Below are 21904 nucleotides of genomic sequence, written 5' to 3'. Positions count from 1 at the left end.
TGCTGGAGCCAATCCCAGCCAACACACATATATATATATATATATATATATATATATATATATATATATATATATATATACTGTATATATATATATATATATATATATATATATATATATATATATATATATATATATATATATATATATATATTTGCAAGTGTGTTAAGCTACAAGCGCATTTCTCAAAAGGGGGAAGATGTGGTGAGATGTGTGTATATATACAGCATATAAATAAATTGTATACAATTAGATAAGCACTACAGTTCCCATGATGCTTTTGGACAGGACATGTGGGGACTGTGGGAGTGAGGGGTGATTTTTTTGTGTAGTTGGTTTGAGTAATAAAAAACGTGCATTGCATTCAATAACTCGTTTGAGTCTTGACTTTCTTTAATCAAGTAAGACCGAGGTGGCATGACACCTATTGTCCTAAAATTTGGTACACATATACTACGTCTACTATCTGCTTTCGGGGTGATTATTGACCTCCAAGGTTATTACTCTTTTTAGCTAGGAGTCTGTGGAAGATTGTGGGTTCGCTTCCCGGTTCCTCCCTGTGTGGATAGCGCTTTGAGTACTGAGAAAAGCGCTATATAAATGTAATGAATTATTATTATTATTTTATTTTATTGTAGTATCAACTCTTCACAGCACGCAGCAGCGCGGCTGTGCGGTGAATGTGTACAGCTACCGTTCTCATTCGTACCACCTTCACCATCACTTCCTCTACCTCTTTATATCTTAAATCATTCTTAAGGCAGATTAAACACTAAAGTGCCAGCTTAAGTGAAAAATTAAAGAAAACGTACTAATTGCAACCCAAACACTGACTTAATCAGTTTTAATGAGAAAAGAAGAGAAGAAGCGGGCGGGCTTAAGTGGAAAAATGAAGAGTTTGCCCAGAAAGCAGCAAGCGCATCAACCTCTGAGCAAACGAAAGCTAAACATACAGAGAAAGAGTATGAAACCTATGAATGCTCAAGTCAAGTGTATTCGTGCAGTGCGCCGTTACTGGTGTGTGTGCTGGAGCAATTACCTTTAGCGACGTGCATAGCTTTGAATAAAAAACACCTAAAAACATTCACCAGCAGCAAGGCACTCGAACCGTTAAGTTAACGGAAAGCGATGATGGGAAATGTAGTCCAATGTCCTGTCGCCGTTTCTGCGCAGTTGCTGTGTTTCTGGTACCGCCGTCTTTTACTGAACCACGTGTAACGACGTCATTTTTTATTGTCCTACTTGAGTTCAGCCAACTGTTTGTCAGTGCATCCGGGTTCAGAGTTCTTGTATGCCTTGTGATAGGAAACAGACCAATAAGAGATACGTGTTTGGTCCGTATACGAGCGCTTGGACGTAGCATGTAACACAATCGAATTCTGAACGTGGGGTGCAACGCCCGGGCTGAAGTTTCATTCAGTGGAGAGGCCTTTGAGCGACCGAGAGGGACACCGGGTTGACGTGGAGGCCCTTGTGTAGCCACGAGGGAGACCCGGTGAAAGGAAAGGCCCCTGCACAAGTGGATTGGAGTCTTGGTGAGTGGACAGCAGGGCACCGCGGAGGTGGAACTGAAGTCCAGTGATTGTGGCAGAGGGGAATGTACAGTACAGCAAGGCCGTGGAGGTGTTGGGGCGATGAAAGTAAATGAGGAGGTGAGCAGCAAACGCTGATAGTAGAAACGGATTCGGTTACAAACCGGAGGCTCCTTGTTGTCAGTAAGAGATTGTAGACTTAAGGTGACGTGGCGAAGTATTTACCCAGTAGAGCACACACAACATGGAGAACCGAAGTAAAGAATGTATAAGAAATAACGGTATCGTTCCGCGGCGCTACTCATTACTTTTTATTTTGATGGAGGATGTCTCGTTTAGGTTCAGTTTTTTCTTGGTCCAGAAGTGGAGGAGGTAGTAGTTGCATGTTTGCAATTTGTATGATACGATAGGAAAAGATACTATTTGCCATGGGGTGTTCTGTCACTTTTGTGCGGCTTGTAGCTTTTGGTTGACCTAGATGTTTGAAGCAATGGATACAAAAATGAGACAAAACGAGACATCCTATCGGAGTCATTTGGGAATACAACTTTAATGTTTTCCCTTAAAGTATGGCTACAGTGTCAGACTGGATACGTGTCAAATTCCCATGTCACATTTTTTTACTCAGATCTGGGTAAAATCTGGCATAGCAGTTCCGTTCATTGACCAACATATACAACAAAGTGTAGTTCAGAGCCGTCAGGAACAACTGGTTTTGTATTTTTCAATGCAGTAAGAGTAGCTACCGGGTTTTGAAATTATTTTACAAAATGCTGTTAATTTAAGAGTTTTGAGTTATTTACTTAAAATATAGCTGACACATTATTAGATTAAGCGGCACAGTAGTGCACATTGCTTAGCACTGCCAGTTTACAGATCCAGTGTATTAGGTTTAAATCCAGCAACTTATTGTCATTGTGGAGGAGTTTTTTTGCATGTTGTCCTTGTGTGCTTTGTTTTTTTCTGGTACTCGAGTTTTCCTCCCTCATTTTAAATGCCTTGCTGGTCTGGTTAAATGGTACCAGTGTCTGTGCGTGTAGATCCCGCTACGGACTGGTACCCTGCCTAGACCCTTTTCTTGCATTGTGCCCAAAGCTGCTAGGATATGCTTTTGCTCCCTGCTCCTTTGAATTGGAGTGAATATGTTTGACAACAAGTATTATTAGCTTGCCAGTCAACATAACATATTTTCTTTGAGATTACCGTGAACTGTTGCCAGAACTAAAGGACAATTTGAAAAGATCATAACACACTGTAAAGATGAATTGTGGTATCACAGGGAAAGGTGTCCTACAAAGTATTAATTTTTCTGCTGAAATGTGCTTCATTTCAGAGGTAGGTGGCAGCCTTAGACATGGATATATCTACAGCTGATTGTTTTGAAAGGTTTCCTTGAGCATTGTTTCTTATATGTTTGTTTCTCACTGAATATACTTTGCCTTCAAACCACAATCAGAAGTCAGTCCACTGTAAATGCTTCAAAGAAATGGCCACTGTAGTGTCAGAATATAACCATAAACTGGCAGAGGTCAGTTCATCAAATAAAGTGGAAAACTGAATGCAAATTCTCTAAACAATCCAAGTCCATTTACTCAATTTTTGTATTGATTTTCACAGAAGAATAAACTTTAGCCTGATTGTTAGTCTGTAATTGAACAAAGTTTAGTTGATTTTCTTCTAAAGTGAACTTTACACACAGAGCTTTGCACGCCAGACAAATCTTTGAATTCTGCGCAGCTCCACTGAAATGCAGATTGCCAAATTCCACAACTGCATGTTCCAGTCAAAGCAACAGCAACAGGAAAGTAACATCCTGTGCATGCAAGCTGAAACAATGAAAAAAATTAATTCTTAAGTAATAAGGTAGGCATAATTTTACAACAGGAATTATGAAAGACATTAAGTATTCTTGCAACAAATGAGAGATTGCTTACCAAATAAATATTTGTGAAAAATTTGCACATTCAAAATTAGACTGTGTAAATTAATGAATTTATGCAGGATACCCGCAATCTCGTGCTTAATGTCAACCCTTGAGGTAGAATAGAAACAATTATCAATGGTTCCTTATAAGATGAAAAAAATTAACTGCCTAGCCAGTAAATAATGCATTACAGTAGTCATTAATTTCTAAATATATAGTATATATTTATAAAATGTCTTAATTTTCCAAAATGTTTAAGATGGAAAGACGAGTTTTATTCCTTTAACTCACTGACACAATTAATTAAGGCTACCATCAGAAACATTAAGTCTAAAGGAAAGTTATAGTTGGACGTTGTCTGCATTTGTGTCAAAATTAATGTTACGATTTCTAATGATAGTTTCCAATGGAAGTGTGTGAAGTGAGAACAGTAAAGTTCTGAGTTCTGTGGGACACCATATTTAACTTCTGAGTATAATGACAGAATACTGTCAGCACATTTATGTACGTTTTGAAAATTATTTGATAGCTATGAATCAAACCATGCAAGGACAGTGTCCCAGAGCCCAATGTAATGTTGCAGCTTATCTAATATACTAGAATGTTCAATGGTATTGAAGGCTGCACATAAATCTAACGACATAATTAATAAATGTTTACACACTGCTTTTGACATTTCTGTACTATGAGCAAGGACAGTGTCCCAGAGCCCAATGTAATGTTGCAGCTTATCTAATATACTAGAATGTTCAATGGTGTTGAAGGCTGCACATAAATCTAACAACATAATTAATAAATGTTTACACACTGCTTTTGACATTTCTGTACTATGACTAGTGTGGAAGTCAGGCTGGAATTTTTAAATTGTGATGTGCAAGGTGAGATTGAAGATGAGAAGGTGAGTAACGACTACTTTTTCAAGTATGAGAGAGATCTATACATTTTAAGGTTTTTTTTTTTTTTTTTTTTTTTTTAATAATCCTTTGATAACTAGAACCTAGGGCGGCACGGTAGCATAGTGGTAGCGCTGCTGCCTCGCAGTTAGGAGACCTGGGTTCACTTCCCGGGTCATCACTGCATGGAGTTGGCATGTTCTCCCTATGTCTGCGTGGGTTTCCTCCTACAGTCCAAAGACATGCAGGTTAGGTGTATTGGCGATCCTAAATTGTCCCTAATGTGTGCGTGGTGTGTGTGTGTGCGTGCGCGCCCTGTGGTGGGCTGGTGTCCTGCCAGGGGTTTGTTCCTGCCTTGTGCCCTGTGCTGGCTGTGATTGGCTCCACCAGACCACCATGACCCTGTGTTAGGCTATAGTGGGTTGGAAAAATGACTGACTGACTTAACTAGAACCTTTAGTGCACCAATAATGAGCATTTGATAATGTTAAGAATGGGTGCTGCCAGAACAGCTTTTGTGCTTTTTGATAGGTTTTTTTTTGGGTGTAGGGGACATGTAGTAACAATAAAATGTTGAAAGTCACTGTATTCAATAGGTATTTATAAGTTATATATAATTACTTATAATGAAAAATTTTGGGAACCCCTCTTAATTCTTTTGATTTTTGTTTATCATTTGCGGAGCTTTCAAAGTAGCAACTTCCTTTTAATATATGACATGTCTTATGGAAACAGTAGCATTTCAGCAGTCACAGTAAGTTTGTTGGATTAACAGAAAATATGAAATATGCATCATAACAAAATTAGATAGGTGCATAAATTTGGGCACCGCAACAGAGATATTACATCAGTTCTTATATTTGCAAAAGGAGGCTCAACTAACAGCCTCTAGACACTGTCCTCCTATAGCTTTTGATGAGTGTCTAGATTCTGGATGGAGGTATTTTTGACCATTCTTCCATACAATATCTCTCCAGTTCAGTTAAATTTGATGGCTGCCAAGCATGGACAACCTGCTTCAAATCATCCCATATATTTTCGATGATATTCAAGTCAAGGGACTGTGACAGCCATTCCAGAACATTGTACTTCTCCCTCTGCATGAATTGTAGATTTTGAATTGTGTTTTGAGTCATTGTCTTGTTGGAATATCCAACCCCTGCGTAACTTCAACTTTGTGACTGATGCTTTAACATTATCCTGAAGAATTTGTTGATATTGGATTGAATTCATCTGACCCTCGACTTTAACAAGGGCCTCAGTCCCTGAACTAGCCACACACCTCCACAAAATCTGACAGTAGGTAGCATGTGTTTTTCTTGGAATGCGGTGTTCTTCTTCTGCCATGCAAAGCGCTTTTTGTTCTGACCAAATAACTCAATTTTTGTCTCATCAGTCCAAAGAACTTTGTTCCAAAATGAATCTGGCTTGTCTAAATGAGCATTTGCATACAACAAGCGACTCTGTTTGTGGCGTGAGTGCAGAAAGGGCTTCTTTCTCATCACCCTGCCATACAGATGTTCTTTGTTTAAATTGCACTGAATTATAGAACGATGTACAGATACACCATCTGCAGCTCCTGTATTTTTCTTGGCCTGCCAGACCTGGGTTTAACAGCAACTGTGCCTGTGGCCTTCCATTTCCTGATTACATTCCTTACAGTTGAAACTGACAGTTTAAACTTCTGAGATAGCTTTTTGTAGCCTTCCCCTAAACCATGAGACTGAACCATCTTTGTTTTCAGATCTTTTGAGAGTTGCTTTGAGGATCTCATGCTGTCACTCTTCAGGGGAGAGTCAAAGGGAAGCACAATTTGCACAATTTAATCGACCACCTTAAATACCTTTATATCTCCTGATTGGACACACCTGTCTATGAAGTTCAAGGTTTAACAAGCTAATCCAACCAATTTGGTGTTGCAAGTAATCAGCATTGAGCAGTGACAGGCATTCAAATCAGAAGAATTACAAGGGGACCCAAATTTTTGCACAGCCAGTTTTTCACATTTGATTGAACTTCATACAAGTAAATACTGCTTCACTAAAAATCTTTGTTCGGAAAACACCCCAGTACTCAGATGTTCCTAGGAAATGAAAGACATACCACTGCTATCTTTTTTGTTGAAAGGAGAGTAAATTATTATGCAGGCTGAGAGGGGTTCCCAAACTTTTTCATACGACTATATGACATATATATGTGTGTGTATATATAATATATAATATTACATACTTAAACACACACAGAGTTTGTTACAAAATTTGAATAGTTATGATTGACACAGCAACTTTCTAACTTCTGAGTAGAAGCTGTCCCTGAGTCCAGTGGTGCGGGTGCCAATATTTCAGTAGGGAGGAATGAGAAAAGCAGCTTGATAACACCTTTGACACATCACATTTTTCTGCCAGAGTGAATATTAAAAATAAGGTGTAACTGGACAATCCAGCAAATTCCAGTACAGGAAGATACTAGAAATAAAAAAAAAAGCACCAGTCAGCAAAAACAATATACATTAAATAATTGTGAGAAAGGAATATACCAGACACAATGAAAAGGTGCAAAGTAAATGTGAATGTGCTGCAAATGAAAACATTATTTTGTTATTATAAATACAACAAACATAAAGTAAAGAACAAAGTGTCAGATAGTGAATGGAAAAAATTGTAAAATCAAAAAAGAATGAACAGTGTGCATAACTAGATGCAAAACAATTCAAAAATATTGTAAAAAAGTTTAGCAAAATTGGAATTGCTCAAAACAGCAACTTGCATACAGCAACTTCTTTACAGAATAGGAGATTACTGTGCAATACAGTATATACTAAGAATGCTACGTTCATTTCACTGTTGAGTAGTGCTGATGAACCTAAAACCCAAAAGTAAATAGTATAAACTGGACGTGCATAAGCTTGCTTTATGCTTCAATCAGAAAGTGGGGAAATGTGGAGAAAATGGAAGTGCATGATTGTTTGATGGGTATAAAAATCTGACAGAAAATACCCTTTAGAATTTACTTTTGTGCCAATGCTAGAACGAGGTATTTCATGTTTGTTTGTGTTTTCAGTCCCAGAGTGTTAAAATGTGCAACTCTGCAGTAGTGCCTCACATGTGTAAAGTTAGTGAGTTGAGGAGAGTTTACATCAACAAGTAATTAGGAAATGTCAAGTTCCTACAGCTGATATTTCTCTCTTTCTTGAAATTTTAGAGTAAGTAGGTAGAGAAATCTGTGTCAAGACAGTATGCTGGTATAGAAGACTATTGTTACGGTGGCTGCCATTGCTGAAGTAAGTTTCAAACAGCTGAACTGTTCTGAAGAAGTTTAATGTCTGCTGGAGGACTGGTATGGTAGCCATGAGTAGTGCTGTTTGTTTTTTTTGTTTTAATACAGATCAAAATGTTGCAGAATTTTGTATTAGTTTTAAAGGTGACTCTAGGTAGCTAAGGTTTATATTGGACCCATGGCTTCAAATCATGTAGGATTTGGGCTTAATGAATTACAATTGTGTGTATATACAGTATATGTTATACTTTAAGATAGAGATGTGACTGCCTGGACCTCATTGTGAATCACACTGTTATTGTTAATATTGTTTAAATGTGTAGCAAGGAATGTATGTATATGTGTGTGTGTGTGCATGTGCATTTATGAATAATAGATGTATCTGCTTTATGCACCCCTTGCAGCTGTCCACAGGCGAATAAAGCTGTACACATGAGGTGCAATACAGCAGATATACCTAGTTTATTCACACACTAGTGGACAGTTGCCTCAAACAAAGACGCTTAATGGCATAGCATAAGCAGTCCAAACATTTGTTTTCATTTACATTTACTTATATGGCTGACACCTTCATCCAAACTGACTTGTAAGAGATACAACTGGCTACATTTCATTTGTTTATCCTATTGGAGCACAGGCAGGTGAAGGGACTTACTCATGGTCGCACAGTGTCTGTAGTAGGATTTGAAAACACGGCCATAGGGTTTGAAGTCCAAGGCCTTAACCACTACACCCCACTTCTTGCCTGCTTTACCACACTGGTCTTCAGACCCAAGTTTCTCTTAACACCTGTGCCACTTACCAAAGTAGGTCCCCGCTTACCACGCTGCTTGTTTTTGAAGGCACCCCTTCTCAGCTGCTAACATTATGGCATTCATCCACACTAGGTGCACTTACCACCACATGTTGACTCAACAAACCGTATAACCTTGCTATTGAAGTAAATCAATATTAATAAAACTCAGTAAAACAAAAACCATGATGTATTTTAAAGAGCATTTTAACACATTGTCTCCTACAAGTTAACATGTATTTAGCAGTCAATCTATTGACATATGCCTCCAATGAGTTATTTTATAAAAGTGTTTGGGGCTATAGCACCAAATACAAGCATATTCATGCATAACAAATGTAAATTGATGATATTGGGCGTCTGAAATAAAAATAAAAAATCAGTGTGGCATTGAAGAACAGAATAGTTCACTTTCAGCTAGTTATTTTTCTTATTATCAATATTTTTGGATAACATTTGTTTTTCAAAATCATAATTTACATATGTACAACCACAACCATTTATATATTTCTCAGTGATTTGTGGCTCACCACTATGAAGTTAAAATTGAAACAGCGACACTCAAATCACAGTGAATTATGCAAGAAGTATCTTGTTAGATCAAGTAGAGTTATCATGCAGGTGGTGTGCAGAAAGAATTTTCTTTTTCAGTTTTTTTTTTTTTTTTTTTTGAGTTTTGTTTATTAACAAAATGCATTTAAATAGTATTCTAAAATAACACCCTGATTTTTACACTGATGTTTGTAAACAAATGTACCTATTTTCACTGTGGCAGTCAATGTGGTAAAATGTTTGTTTGATCTGCAGAAATCATTTTCAGTGGGGATGTAGACGTCTTGTCTGTTAAAGATCTTCTCTCTGTTTTTGTGTAGCCTTCATCCTTACCCTGACTTTTAAATACGTTGTTACACAAAATAATGAGTGATAATGTATGCCTAGTGATTTAATTTTTTTGGTTATAAAGAAATAAATAAGTGGTACAAAGTTTAAATCGATAACAATTCAGAGTTTAAGTCAATAACTAACAGCTGAAAGATTAAGGTTCTCAACAGCTAAAATTGCATTTGAGTTTCAGCAAACAGTCTTTAGAATGGCTTGTGTGTAACATTCTTGCTGCTAGTTAATTCTTTTGACTGTTTACGGTCTTTGTAGTAACTTGTTAATCAATCCTTTTAACTTTATTAATGCTTGTATTGTATTTATAATTGACGACTCGGTGACTTTAATATTGATTTAAGAAGTCTTCATTATAGTTTGTTTCCATCACTATACAAATATACCAACAGTATAAATGTGATGTATGGGGTTGATGTATCCTGTTCTTAATGACACATCAATTTGCAGGGTTTTCAGACATGATTTTCTTTGTCATCATAATAAAATATCTTTCATACACACAGTTCTGTTTGCCTTGTGCATTTTATTTAATTTCTTTGTTTCATCAGTGTGTATTGAAAGGCAGGAGTCAGCATTTCATGTTTTTGGAATTTCTATGAAAGACTGAATATTTGTTGCTCTTATAGGAAGAGATCCTCCAAGAAGATGTGTGGCTGCCTCCAAGTTGGAACTGTAGACTAGAAGCTTGAATTATAGATGTTGGAGGACATGGACTCTGCCATGATCATGGAGTTTCAAAAAGTAGGTGAAATGGAAGCAGGAACAATTCACATCAAAGAAGAAGATTGTGAATGGGAGATTGTGCGCCTTACAGAAGAGGGTCCAGAGAATTATGAAAGTGAAGATACTGTTCTTAAAGCAGCAAGGGAAAAAGAAGGCGACAAAGAAGAGGAGGAGGAAGAAGATTTTGAGCAACAGTCTGTCTGTGTTAAAGTCGAGGATTCTAGTATAGAACGTGCATCAGCTGAAAAGCAGCCTGAAACCTGTAAGTGATTTAATTGAAGTAAATCCTCTTGTGTGTTTCAGACATCGGCATGCACCTAAGGATTACAGTATATTGTGCCATTTGTACATTCTGTAGTCAGTTTTCGTGTTGATTATGGAAGTGCAAAATGTATACCATTCAGGGTAGACAACCTACTCTTGTCAAATTGCAGTCCAAGGTGGCAACAAACTGTTTAGGTTCAACCAATGTGTTAATCGGACACCAGTGTGTGGTATTAAATGGAATATTTCTCTTAATGTGAGGGCCTGTTTTTGATTTTCCAATTCTTGCCATTCACTCAATTTGAGAAAATCAAACCCTCCTTACACTGGAAAGAATTGGGGTCTTTAGATCTTGTTTGTTTTTTTCATATTATTGCCAAATGTTTTATTCACATGAGTATTTTATCATCCATACTCGTTTGATAGTGTACGGCATGTAAAAAGGAGGCTCTAAGTGAGTGAAATTCAGTTAATATTGTAGGTCTTTGTTTCCATCCAGCAAATAAAATCAAACAATATGGCAAAATGGCAGCCTTTTTTAACACTTAGCAGTGGTTTTAGCCATCTACCCCTTAATGTTGGCTTTTGTTGACAACAGTCGTAAAATGTTGAGCTAGAATTTACTTATGTAAAAATTTTAAATTTGATTTACAGTTTTCAAAAAGTTATTTTAAAAACCATATGACTCTTTTAGTGCTGTGGTATGTTTGTAACATGAATCCCCCATTAAACAAAATGCCATTTTCCTGTTGTATACTCGCATTATCATTCTTGAGCTAGATCAGGTCAGTTTTAAATACTTGGGAAAACCTGGACATGATTTGCTTTACTTGGTTATTATCTGTTAAATTTTCACTGTCCTATTTAGTATTGAATTTTTCCTTTTGGAAAGTTATACTGCATATATTTCATGTATTCGAAGTATTTATTTACTGTTGTAAGAGTATTATTTCAATAGCTTGTGCATCTTAACCTGCAATTGCTCCCCACTCTGTTGTATAACATTAACCTGCATCCAGCCCTACAAGCAAGCAGATCCTCCAAATTGCAAAGGAAAATTTAGGGTTTGTGGCAGGATTGGCACTCCAGTCACTTTCTTTTTTAAAAAAACAAAACAAAAAAAACCAAAAAAAAACCCACCTTGCACTGTTCCATTCCATTCAAACTAATGTGATGCTGAGGTGTCACCCATTGCACGGCCCTCGCGTCCTAATTTGGGATCCTGAGATGGTCTGTCATATAGTGGGTGCGGCAACACGCCTGTATCAGTGCATGCTCCCAACCTCTTCATCTTTTTCTTTTATATCTGTAACTCCAATCAATTAGAGAACAGAACAGTCAGTAGAGAAAGTTGCACTTTTTATTCATACACATATTAGCTTATGATTTGGAGTTGTTACCAAAATATAAGCAGAATAAATTGAGCATTGGCAAAATAATACAGCCTAATTAATAAGCAGTTTATCTTAGGTGCTTAGGCTACCATGTGGCTCTCTGTCTTAGTATGAGGGAAATCAAAAAGTGAAGGCAATTTACCTTTTAATACTGGTAACTATGAGCTGTTAACAGTTCTGTCACTTCTCTACATAGTCTCCCTGCAGGTCGATGCACTTCTTGTATCATTCCATTATGTTCTTCATTTCTTGGGAAAAGAAACTTTTTAGCTGCTACCGAATCTAAGTTTGTACCGCTTCCTTAACTTCATCACCAGAGGTAAACCTGCTGCTGCATAGAGCCTTTTTAAGTGGGCCGAATATCTGATAGTTGCATGGTGCTAGATCAAGCTTTTAAGGGGGATGTGGAAGATGTTCAAACAGTAGCAGCAGTTTCAGTGCCTCCACAGTTGTGGCCACTCCTTGGGGAAAGGCATTGTCATGGAGCAGCAAGACTGTTTTTGACAATATTCCTCATCTTTTGCTTCAAACCACATTTTTCTTTTTTTTTTCCTTGCATTTTTCAATTTCTCTCTGAGGAAAAGCACAGGTGACAGTCACATTTCCTAAAAAATGTGCCACAGTGGGACCCCTAAATGAAAATCCAGCAATATCTGTCCGTTAATTAACTGTTAAACTATAGTCAGTTGACAATGACGGAGATGATAATTGTAACAGAGAAAATCAAAGACCACATCAGACACAGTCACATACCTGAAGCCTTCAACCCACTAGCTATCTACCCTCTCCTATACATTTTAAAGTAGATCTAATTCTAGCCATCCATTATAATAAGATAATCTTTCAAGCCAATGACTGCAATGCTCCTTTATCTGAGGTGAATTTTTCACAAGCAGGAGAGCACCTTGATTGTAAAGCACCAAGTGCCACATAAAGATACCGAGAAGAGAAACATAACAGAGGGTTTGTAATGGTTAATAAATATTGTATTACTTATATTTACAAATGACTAGCAAACAGAAATGCAGTATGAATAGCTAATCAGAAGCTCTAGTCAGGGTTTTGTACAATTAAGTAGTCCATCTTCAGCCTGAATTTAAAAGCTGACACCGAAAAGGCATCTCTTCTATTAGCAGGCAGATCATTCCACAGCTTCAGGGCCATGTAAGTAAAAGTTCAACCTCCCATTTTTATGATTCCAAGGATTAATAAAAAGTAGGCCTGCATCTCGAAATCTTAATAATGTAATGACTCTCCTTAAGTGTTCTTTGCACCTGTTTCTACAGTGTGTATTGCTAATCTCCAGAATTTAGACACAACGAAGGGAGCAAACAGCAGTCCAAGTTAGATTACATTGTTTTGCCACATCTCTTTAACTAATGTATGTGTCTTTTAATCCCAGGTTTTCAAGACAGTGGTAGCTGTTCCCCATCTTCACTTAATCAGGACTCTCTTCAGTGCAGCACAGAGCTAGAAGAATGTAATGATAATGTGAAGGAGTCAACTTTTGGAGAAGAGAAAGCCGGAGTCTCCTCTTTCCATTGCAGCTCTCTGTCTGATGCAGGGATTACAGGGGGAGATTCCCTGATATCTGAAGGACATGTGTATTGCAGAGGTGACATGACGTATTATATCTGCCATGACTGTGGAAAAAGTTTTAAGAACAAATCCTATTTTCAGCATCATCTTAAAATGCATGCTGCACACAAGGCTTTTGCTAGTGCTGAATGTGGCAAACGGTTCTCTCAAATACGTAATCTGCTTACAAACAGAAGAATTCACACAGAAGAGAGAAAATATTGTTGTCCTGAATGTGGCATAGAATACACACACAGATGTGATCTGCAGGAACATCTAAGAGTTCACACAGGAGATGACAAATCCTATTGTTGCACTGAATGTGATGAGTGTTTCACAGATCTTAACAAACTTGAGAATCATGAGTGTACACATGCTGGAGAGAAACGATATGCTTGTTCTGAATGTGGCAAAGAGTTCCGAGAGAGAAAATCCCTTAAAATCCATCAGAATATTCATATGGGAGAGAAGCCGTATTGTTGTGCTGAATGTTCAGAACGATACTCGGACTTGAGAGGTCTTGAGGAGCACATGTTGACTCACTCTGGAGCGGAAGCACACCATTGCCTTGAATGTGGCAAGCAATTTGCACTCAAAAGTGATCTTCAGAAACACACCATAATTCACGGTGGGGAAAATTGTCATGGTTGTACAATATGCGGTAAATGGTTTTCAGAAAAAAAATCACTTCAGATACATCAGAGAGTTCACAATGGGGAAAAGTCATACATCTGTTCTGAATGTGGAAAACAGTTTTCTCAAGTACGAAGTTTTCAGGCACACACAAGGATTCACAGCGGAGAGAAGCCATACTGCTGCATCGAATGTGGTAAACAGTTCACAGACTTCAGCAGTCTTAAGAAACATGCAAGAATTCACAGTGGTGAGAAGCCACATTCATGTTCTGAATGTGGGAAACGATTTATCTACAGGCGAGATCTCCAGAGACACACAAGAATTCACACGGGAGAGAAGCCGCATTGTTGCTCCGAGTGTGGTAAGCCATTCTCAGATATAAGAAATCTAAAGCAGCATATCCTAACACACACTGGAGAAAAGCCACACTGCTGTTTCGAATGCGGCAAGAGATTCACACACATAAGTGGTCTCCATAAACACACGAGAATTCACACCGGTGAGAAGCCATACTCCTGTTCTGTGTGTGGCAAAGAATTCTTCCAGATAAGCCATCTGAAGACCCACATGAGAATTCATACTGGGGAGAAGCCATTTTGTTGTACTGAATGTGGCAAACAGTTTTCAGAGAGAAAAACTCTTCAGATCCACCAGAGAATCCACACTGGAGAGAAACCATTTTGCTGTTTTGAATGTGGTAAGCCATTCACACATAAAAGCAGTCTGCAGAGGCATACCAAAATTCATGCTGGAGAGAAGCCCTATTGCTGTACAGAATGTGGTGAGCAGTTCTTCCAGTTAAGCAATCTTAAAAAACACTCATTAGTTCACAGTGGAGAGACAGACTCCACACAGGATTGTGCATCAAATACAAAATTCTGGTATGTGACAGATATTGGTGTCATACACCAGAAGGAATAAGGAAGCACTTGTTATCTAAAATATACCATCTACAACAGACAGTAAACAGGGTATACTGGTCCAAGAGAAGATAAATTCTAATGATGATTGAGTCTTCAGTCCTGTGTAACTGTTTTGTGCTACAGGTGACAAAAGATAATTTGCAAAATATCTTGATAGGGGACAAAAATGTGTCAAAAGCTCTCCTAGATTTACAGCATTTATTGAGAAAACCACTTTGAAAATTTGGTGCCATCAACAGTTGCTGTTCAAAGGGGAGAATACAACTTCAAGAGAATGAAACAAAACCTGTGTAAAAAGACTAAATGGCTTTGATGGGACAGTCCATCCAACTATGAAGCTCTACTGGCAACAGAACCCAAATCAAATCTGGAAGCCATAAGAGGTACAATAACACTTTGACCATAATCACCTGTGCTAACCTGCACAAGGATGAGAATCTTGAACGTGCTTTTTGCTGGGTGGGTTTCAGTGCAGTGCACCTATACTAATGTTTGAGGCAAACATTTTCAGAACAGCATAAGTACAACAGAATATCTCAAAATTCCTAGTATGAGAAGGTGCCTAGCTTTTCCCCTGAACTAGGCCAGGCAAATTGTGAAAGACTATGTGTGATGTCATTACTGTATCACAATTCATTACTCGACCACAGTGCAAGACACAAAGCTGTGCAAACGGAAATTTAAGTGTGGTTGTTGGTGCTACTGCCTACCATTTTCAGCATCATTGGCTACTTTCCACATTCAGATAGCGACTAAGTGTAGTATACGTGTACTATACATAGTTTTCTCATTGTCTCCATGTGTGCGCCACTTTGCTCTCACAATCAAGGGATATGTAGAGTAAAACTAAGCCAAGCTCATGTGATAGGATGACATCCTCTCCTGAGTTTGTTTTTGTCATGGTGCTTGATGCCTCACTTCATTAGAAGTTTTCTGGTAGGCTGCTTATTTTAAAACCAAATACCAACAGTGGCTGGTTATATTGTCCTGGGGGTTAGAGGATACAATTGATGTTTTCCATTATTTTTTTTCATAAGCACTATGTACTTCAGCACTTAGTCGCCCCGTTCTGTGAGTGCAGGGTCTGCCACTTTCATGGCTGTGCTGTTCTTGCTCCTTGACACTTCTACTTCAGAATCATAGCACTTACAGTTGGCCAGGACAATGTTTGTCAATGGAGATTGCATAGCTGTTTGCCTTAATTTATACACCTGTTAACCAGTCATATGGAGGAGTGTCTATGTACGTTTGGCCATATAGTTTATATCCACATATTGGTTGTATTTGAGAATTTAACAGCTAACATTTCAAACCAATGCTTTACAGATATCCTGATTTAAGTTTTCAGGCTCCCTTTTATCAGTTGGTTTAAAACTGAAATTAGTCTGTGCTGCTGGCTTTAAAACAATGTCCATCTTTAAAGGAATACTCCACTCAATATTTTTTGTGTGTTACTTACCTAATGTAGTATGTAGTAATGGCTGAGATATTGTTTAATCCCTTGATTTAATGGAGAACAGATCTTCTAACAAAATTGGTGTCTGTGGTGGCCAGTGCTGTAAACAGCAAACAACATCAAAAACATCCTTTAAAAATTTTCACATTAATTCTGTCCCACAATCACTTATCTAGTCATCCAGACGTATGCTCACAACATACAAAATTACAAGCATTTTTTTTATTTATATTTTCTGAAAATCCAAACAATGCACAAACAGGAAAAATATTCATAAATTAAAGACTTACCTCCCTCCTCATTCATTGGTCAAGAGTTCTGACAACTTAAAAGAAAACTGTCTAGAGGTGCACAACTCTGATTTTCTAATTGTATTTATTTAAAAGTATTTTAACAAAAACTGCATGTGTTTTTTTGCCTATTGTGAGCATACCAGTAGATGACTATGTGTGGATTATGCAACACAATTAAGTCGGAGGCTTTTTTTATGGAAGTATTGAGTATTGTTTGCAGTTGTCTAGTGTTGGTCACTACATTAGGAACTTTGCTCTCCATTAAAATGTAAGATTTTTTTCTCAGCCATCAGTACAAGGTGCATGAGGTAGAAAAACAGATACTAAAATTATAATTTTGTGCTGGAATAGTCATTAAATATATACTATATAGGCAAAACTATGTGCACAACCCTCCAAATTATTGAGTTCACGTGTTTCACCCATTGGTAACGTACGTAAAATCGGGTACATAGCCTTGCAAACCACTATTTATAAAATATGTATAATTTTTTAGGTGCAGTATTATTTTAATGTCATTCCTTTTTATTTCTTACCTAAAGTCACTAATGGCGAAACATCTTTTTTTTCCCAAGACAGTTATACCAAAACCACTGTAATGAAGTGCAGAAGCTGTTCAGTCATCACTCAAAAGGCTGCTGTCCAATGAAATTGATTTTTCAGCACGTTGGGAAGCTTGCAGAGCATTGGCACAGCTCTCTTGGTCCTGATTGCTTCTTCCAGGTAGTGCTGGTGAGTCCTGTAGGCTATTTAGTGTTATTGTTCAGTGGTTTTCAAGTTCAGTCCTTTGGAACTTTCATAGTTGCAGGACTTTTAATCCAAACAATTTCACAAGAAGTACAAGATTCTGCCTTTTAATTGATATCATTGTGTAATCATCTGTCTTGTGTATATTTCTAAGAAGTTCATAAACATTTGCTTTATTTGCCATTTAAGAAGCATGTTTCTTTTCAATTTACCTTTTTCTGTAGAGTGTGCCCCCTTAATTGCATCTAAATTGCTGATAAGGCAAATTGGTGGCTTTGCGGCTAAGGAACTGTGCAAGTATCCGAAAGGTTGCCAGTTCAAATCCCTTTACTGCCAGAAGAGATCCTACTCCGTTGGGCCCTTCAGCAGGGTTCTTTACCTGAAAATTGCTCCAGAGGTGATATACAATGGCTGACCCTGCACTCTTATCTCCAAAAGTCATGTGAAAAGACAATTTCCCCTTTGTGATTCATACAGTGTACCAAATGCAAAAAAAAAAATTTAAATTAATAATCAGTGAGCAGTGCAGGCATGGGTGCAAACCACAATGACTTGTTACACTTATCTGCTCAATAAGAAGTGTTCCTTGCAAATGACCAAACAATTTTATGCCCTCTTAACATTCAGTGGTGTCAGCATTTGGGTGCAAAAAAGGGAGCAAACTCTGCAACAAAGGGTCCATTAAGAAGAATATGGCAAAGAAAGCTTACCTACTTCAGAATTTTCTAGTATTAGGGAATGAAAAGGTCAGCTCATTAAACAATGAGATTAATTGAAAATAAAAAGACTTTGACTAGGAAATTGGTGTGAATAAAAACCCGCTGCCATGGAGTTTCTAATGACTGAACCTGGGAGCTGTTGTCATAGTGTTCATGTATTCTCCGTAGCCCTGCTCATCTCTGAAATTAACATTTTAAGCCCCATCAATTGATTAACATTTTGCCAGTACAGGGTGTTCAGATTCATATTTCAAATGTTGGGTTACAAAAATGAAAATAGCAGAAAGTCCGATCTTATACAAATAAGGTGCATGTCACCATGGTGAGTCAGTTAATTATCTACTGCTACAGGCCCACCCCTAACCTGTATCAGTTTCAGAAAATGAATGAATAAATACCTGTCTCCTACAGAGTGCAGTGCAGTGGTGCAATACCAAAAACAGACAATTTAATACAAGACTGTAAGTTAAATGATATTTTTACAAATATTTAAAAAATATCGTTGATCACCTAAATAAGGATCATACTTCATCATTTTCTAAGCTAATCCTGTTTTTCAGTGCATCTGAATACAAATAGAGCCCACATGTAATAAAAGTCTTGAAGAAGCAAACTTAAGTATAAGTAGTAAAAACACATAATATACCTGATCAGTAAAATTAAAGGGATAAATGTAAATGGACAGAAGCTGTAACTGCATAATAATCTTTTGAATAACAGGAAAGAGGATGAAAAATAACATGAAGATGAATATGAAGTATTATGTACTGTGATTCTGAGTAAGAAATTAAATTAAGGAGAGGAACAGACAACTAAACACTAACTGAGCTGAATTGCATGACTGGATCTTATGTCCTGAAAAACCTGTTTGTGTTCTTCCATCCTGGAAGCAGTTAAAACTTCATTCTTTCACTCTTTGTAATATTATGAAAACAGCAAATACCTCGAGGTTTTGGAGGCGATTTCCACAGCGCAGTCACTGTAAACTTTTAAAGAGACCTGCAATCTTCTCACACCAGCCTTCTTACTATGCCAAAGCGTCACTATGCAACTCCTGGTGGCTCCTGCTAAGTGAATCTCTTGCTGTGCTGAGTTTGACTGAAGGAAACTCTTGGTGAAAATTTCAAAAGAAAGACTACTTTTTCTCTCTTTTGGTTTTGGTGTTCTGTTCAATTATTTAATTCTTTTAAAATGAAAGTGTTTCTTTCTGCTGAATTAATTTGCATTTGGCTATGCAATACTTTTTTAATTCATCTCCTATGTGTCCTCAATTTATCATTTAATTTTTTTTTTATTTTATAATGTCTCCTTACCCAGAGACTCTCTGCCTGCTTGAATTATTCTCTCAGTCCACATAATTTTAGTTTTAGTTTTTATTGTAATTTGCTTAAATTACATTGTAATGGTGCTTAATGTTAAATATGGTGTTCAAAATAAATATTTATTTGAAAATTCCCTAGAAGGGTATGCTGAGAATAGGGTGACTAGTCTGTCCAGCTCAGTGTGTTGCCACAGTAACCCTCTTGAGGATAACTGGGATGGTTTGAAAATTGGTTAGAACTGAAGCAGCTAAGTATGACATTACAAACAAAAAAGACATTAATTCAAAAAAAATAAAATAGGGATGAAGACAAAGTACCCAGCCAGCACATAAAATAATCTCTCAATATATGCAGCTGGAAATGCAGTTGTGTGTAACAAAAGCATTGAAATACAGGAACCATGGATTGGATATAACCTGTTGAGAAAAGACTGCATCTGTACAGGAAGAACATCTTAGCAAATCCATGGACTAATTCTGGATGATGGACAGCTTCATCTAGGAGGCCGTTGAAACATGGCATCAGTGGGCTTCACGACATTACTGTTTGCAGTGTTGTCAGGAGGAGGTGCGGAAGGTTATATGGGCTAAATTTAATGGACGTGATCACCTTTATCTGCCCCATTTTCCTCTCCAGTGCCAGATTGTGTACTGCCTCTCTTGTGAAATGATTCCATGGCTGTAATAAAAGAAGTTTAAGCTGCTAGTCCGTAAGGCTTTATGCTGGATCATTAAACTGGAGCACCACTTAATCACATTGGTTTGATAAAAAACATTAAAAGCTTCTTTAAGAGACGAGTGCAGCTTCACCTCAGATGAACTTTTGTCTCCCTTTTCCACCAAATAAGGAGACACCTTAAGGCTGAATATACAATATGAACTTTTTGGCTTTCCTGAAATTACCCAGTTTCATGATGTAATCACTTTAAGTGACTGTTTTGATTTTTTTTGGCATGCAAAAGTCTAAATATGTATATAAGGAATGTATAAATGTAATATGCTTGTATATGTGTATTTACGTGATTGTTTTATTCTTCTCATATGTAAAAATTGTGTGTATTGTTGCCATTACAAATGTACTGGCATTGTAACAAGATGCCTCCTATTGGTCGCTCCAACCTATAATAAAATAGGAAAAATAACAAATGATGTGTGTTTAAAAAAAAATAAAAATAGGGGGTTAAACAGAAGTTATAGTCAAAGTGGAGCACAGAACAGATCTGCTTCACGAGGCAAAGTCAAGTGACATGAGATTCTTACATTCATGTCTCCTCAGGAGAGTGACATTGATACAATACCAAGAATAATAGCATACATAATAAGAGGGATTTATATATACAGTATGTCATGTTAGGGGTCTCAAACTTGGGTCATGGATGGCCAGAGTGCCCTCTTTATAACTGTTCATGGAATGGTTTTATTTAGTTCCTACATTTTTTAAGCTTAAATGTCACTTTATTATAAAGTTATAGTGTCAATTGTTTGTGTGTTTCCTCAATTATATGGCATTTTCTATATGATTCTCTACTAATTTTTGCCATCTGTTGAAATGAAAAATTAAATTTAGTTTATTACTACATGCATTACAAAATACATTCCAATATGTGTTGCATCACAAATGTTAGTGCTGAATATGCCCAACAGACTGCAACTGCCAGAAAGACAGAAATCTGTTTATATTATATACAGTAGATAATACTTTTTTATTGAATTTATTAAAACCATACAAACAACAAACTAAATTCAGTTCAATCTCTACCCAAGAGAAAGAGAGGAATGCCAACAGCATAGTAAAACTTTGAGTAGAAAAGAGGGAGGAGAATCCTTTTCTCCAATATAAAAGCACTAAAGAGTAGGTCCTTTTCTCCATATAAAAGCGTATTCTAAAATGTTATTGATTAGGTCCTGCCAGGTTTTTAAAAAGTCTTGAACAGATCCACTAAGTGAGAATTTGAATTTTTCCAGTTTCAAATAGTATATAACATCAGTTACCCACTGACTTAATAGAGGTGGGCTAGGATTCTTCCAGTTGAGCAAGTTAAGTCTACGTGCTAATAGTGAAGTAAAGGCAATTACAGTTTGTTTCACAGGAGTTATTGCCATGAAGCCTTTTGTTACGTTGGTGCTTATAATTATAGGGATTAAAAGGATAGATTAGAGATAGCTTCTCCTTTGTTTAAATGCCTATTAACATCATTTGGACCAAAATCTTTAAATTAAATGCCTTTCAGACAGTCTTGGTGTCACAATGCCTCCTAACCCACTAACAGCTTTGTTTGGTTCACTCCAAGATGGGCTTAAAGTGGAGAAGGACAAACAAACTGTAATGGCCTTCACTACACTATTGGCACGTAGATTTATCTTGCTCGACTGGAAGAATCCTAACTCTCATATTCTTAGTCAGTGGAGTAGGAGACTTTGTGTAACTTCTGTGAACTTGTAGGTGACCTGTGTGTAACCAGGGCCGGATTTATATGAAAAGAGGCCCTAGGCTATTCTACTTAATGAGGCCCTTTCACCTTCCATTTTTAAGTT

The 21904-nt window shown here is 37.2% G+C and overlaps 1 protein-coding gene across 6 annotated transcripts; it reads left to right on the top strand.

Annotated features, from left to right (window-relative positions):
* The first annotated feature begins 1281 nt into the window (after nucleotides 1-1281).
* On the top strand, nucleotides 1282-20542 carry LOC114643575 (oocyte zinc finger protein XlCOF6-like). 6 transcript variants are annotated; one of them, XR_003714827.2, is made up of 4 exons: nucleotides 1282-1652; nucleotides 9942-10300; nucleotides 13099-15216; nucleotides 17162-20542. XR_003714827.2 is itself a non-coding variant. In XM_051927425.1 (3 exons), the coding sequence occupies exons 2-3, from the start codon at nucleotides 10012-10014 to the stop codon at nucleotides 14829-14831; spliced, it is 2022 nt and encodes a 673-aa protein (XP_051783385.1). In that variant the 5' UTR covers nucleotides 1282-1535; nucleotides 9942-10011; the 3' UTR covers nucleotides 14832-20542. The 6 variants fall into 6 exon arrangements, 2 of the variants coding, with proteins under 2 accessions (XP_051783385.1, XP_028647973.1); XR_003714825.2 differs by having other exon boundaries at nucleotides 17158-20542; XR_007934889.1 differs by having other exon boundaries at nucleotides 13099-17314; nucleotides 18769-20542.
* Nucleotides 20543-21904: the final 1362 nt, after the last annotated feature.

The sequence above is a fragment of the Erpetoichthys calabaricus genome, chromosome 5 (genome assembly GCF_900747795.2).
Source record: "Erpetoichthys calabaricus chromosome 5, fErpCal1.3, whole genome shotgun sequence".
In the NCBI taxonomy this organism is placed as follows: domain Eukaryota; kingdom Metazoa; phylum Chordata; class Cladistia; order Polypteriformes; family Polypteridae; genus Erpetoichthys; species Erpetoichthys calabaricus.
The sequence above is the reverse complement of the archived record's forward strand: the minus strand, read 5'-3'. Positions and strand labels throughout refer to the sequence as shown.

Excerpts from the sequence above, each read along its gene's own strand:
- LOC114643575 (XM_051927425.1), top strand. The coding sequence starts at position 10,012 with ATGTTGGAGGACATGGACTCTGCCATGATCATGGAGTTTCAAAAAGTA. Across the intron at positions 10,301-13,098 it reads TGAAAAGCAGCCTGAAACCT|GTTTTCAAGACAGTGGTAGC; the intron begins GTAAGTGATTTA and ends TTTTAATCCCAG.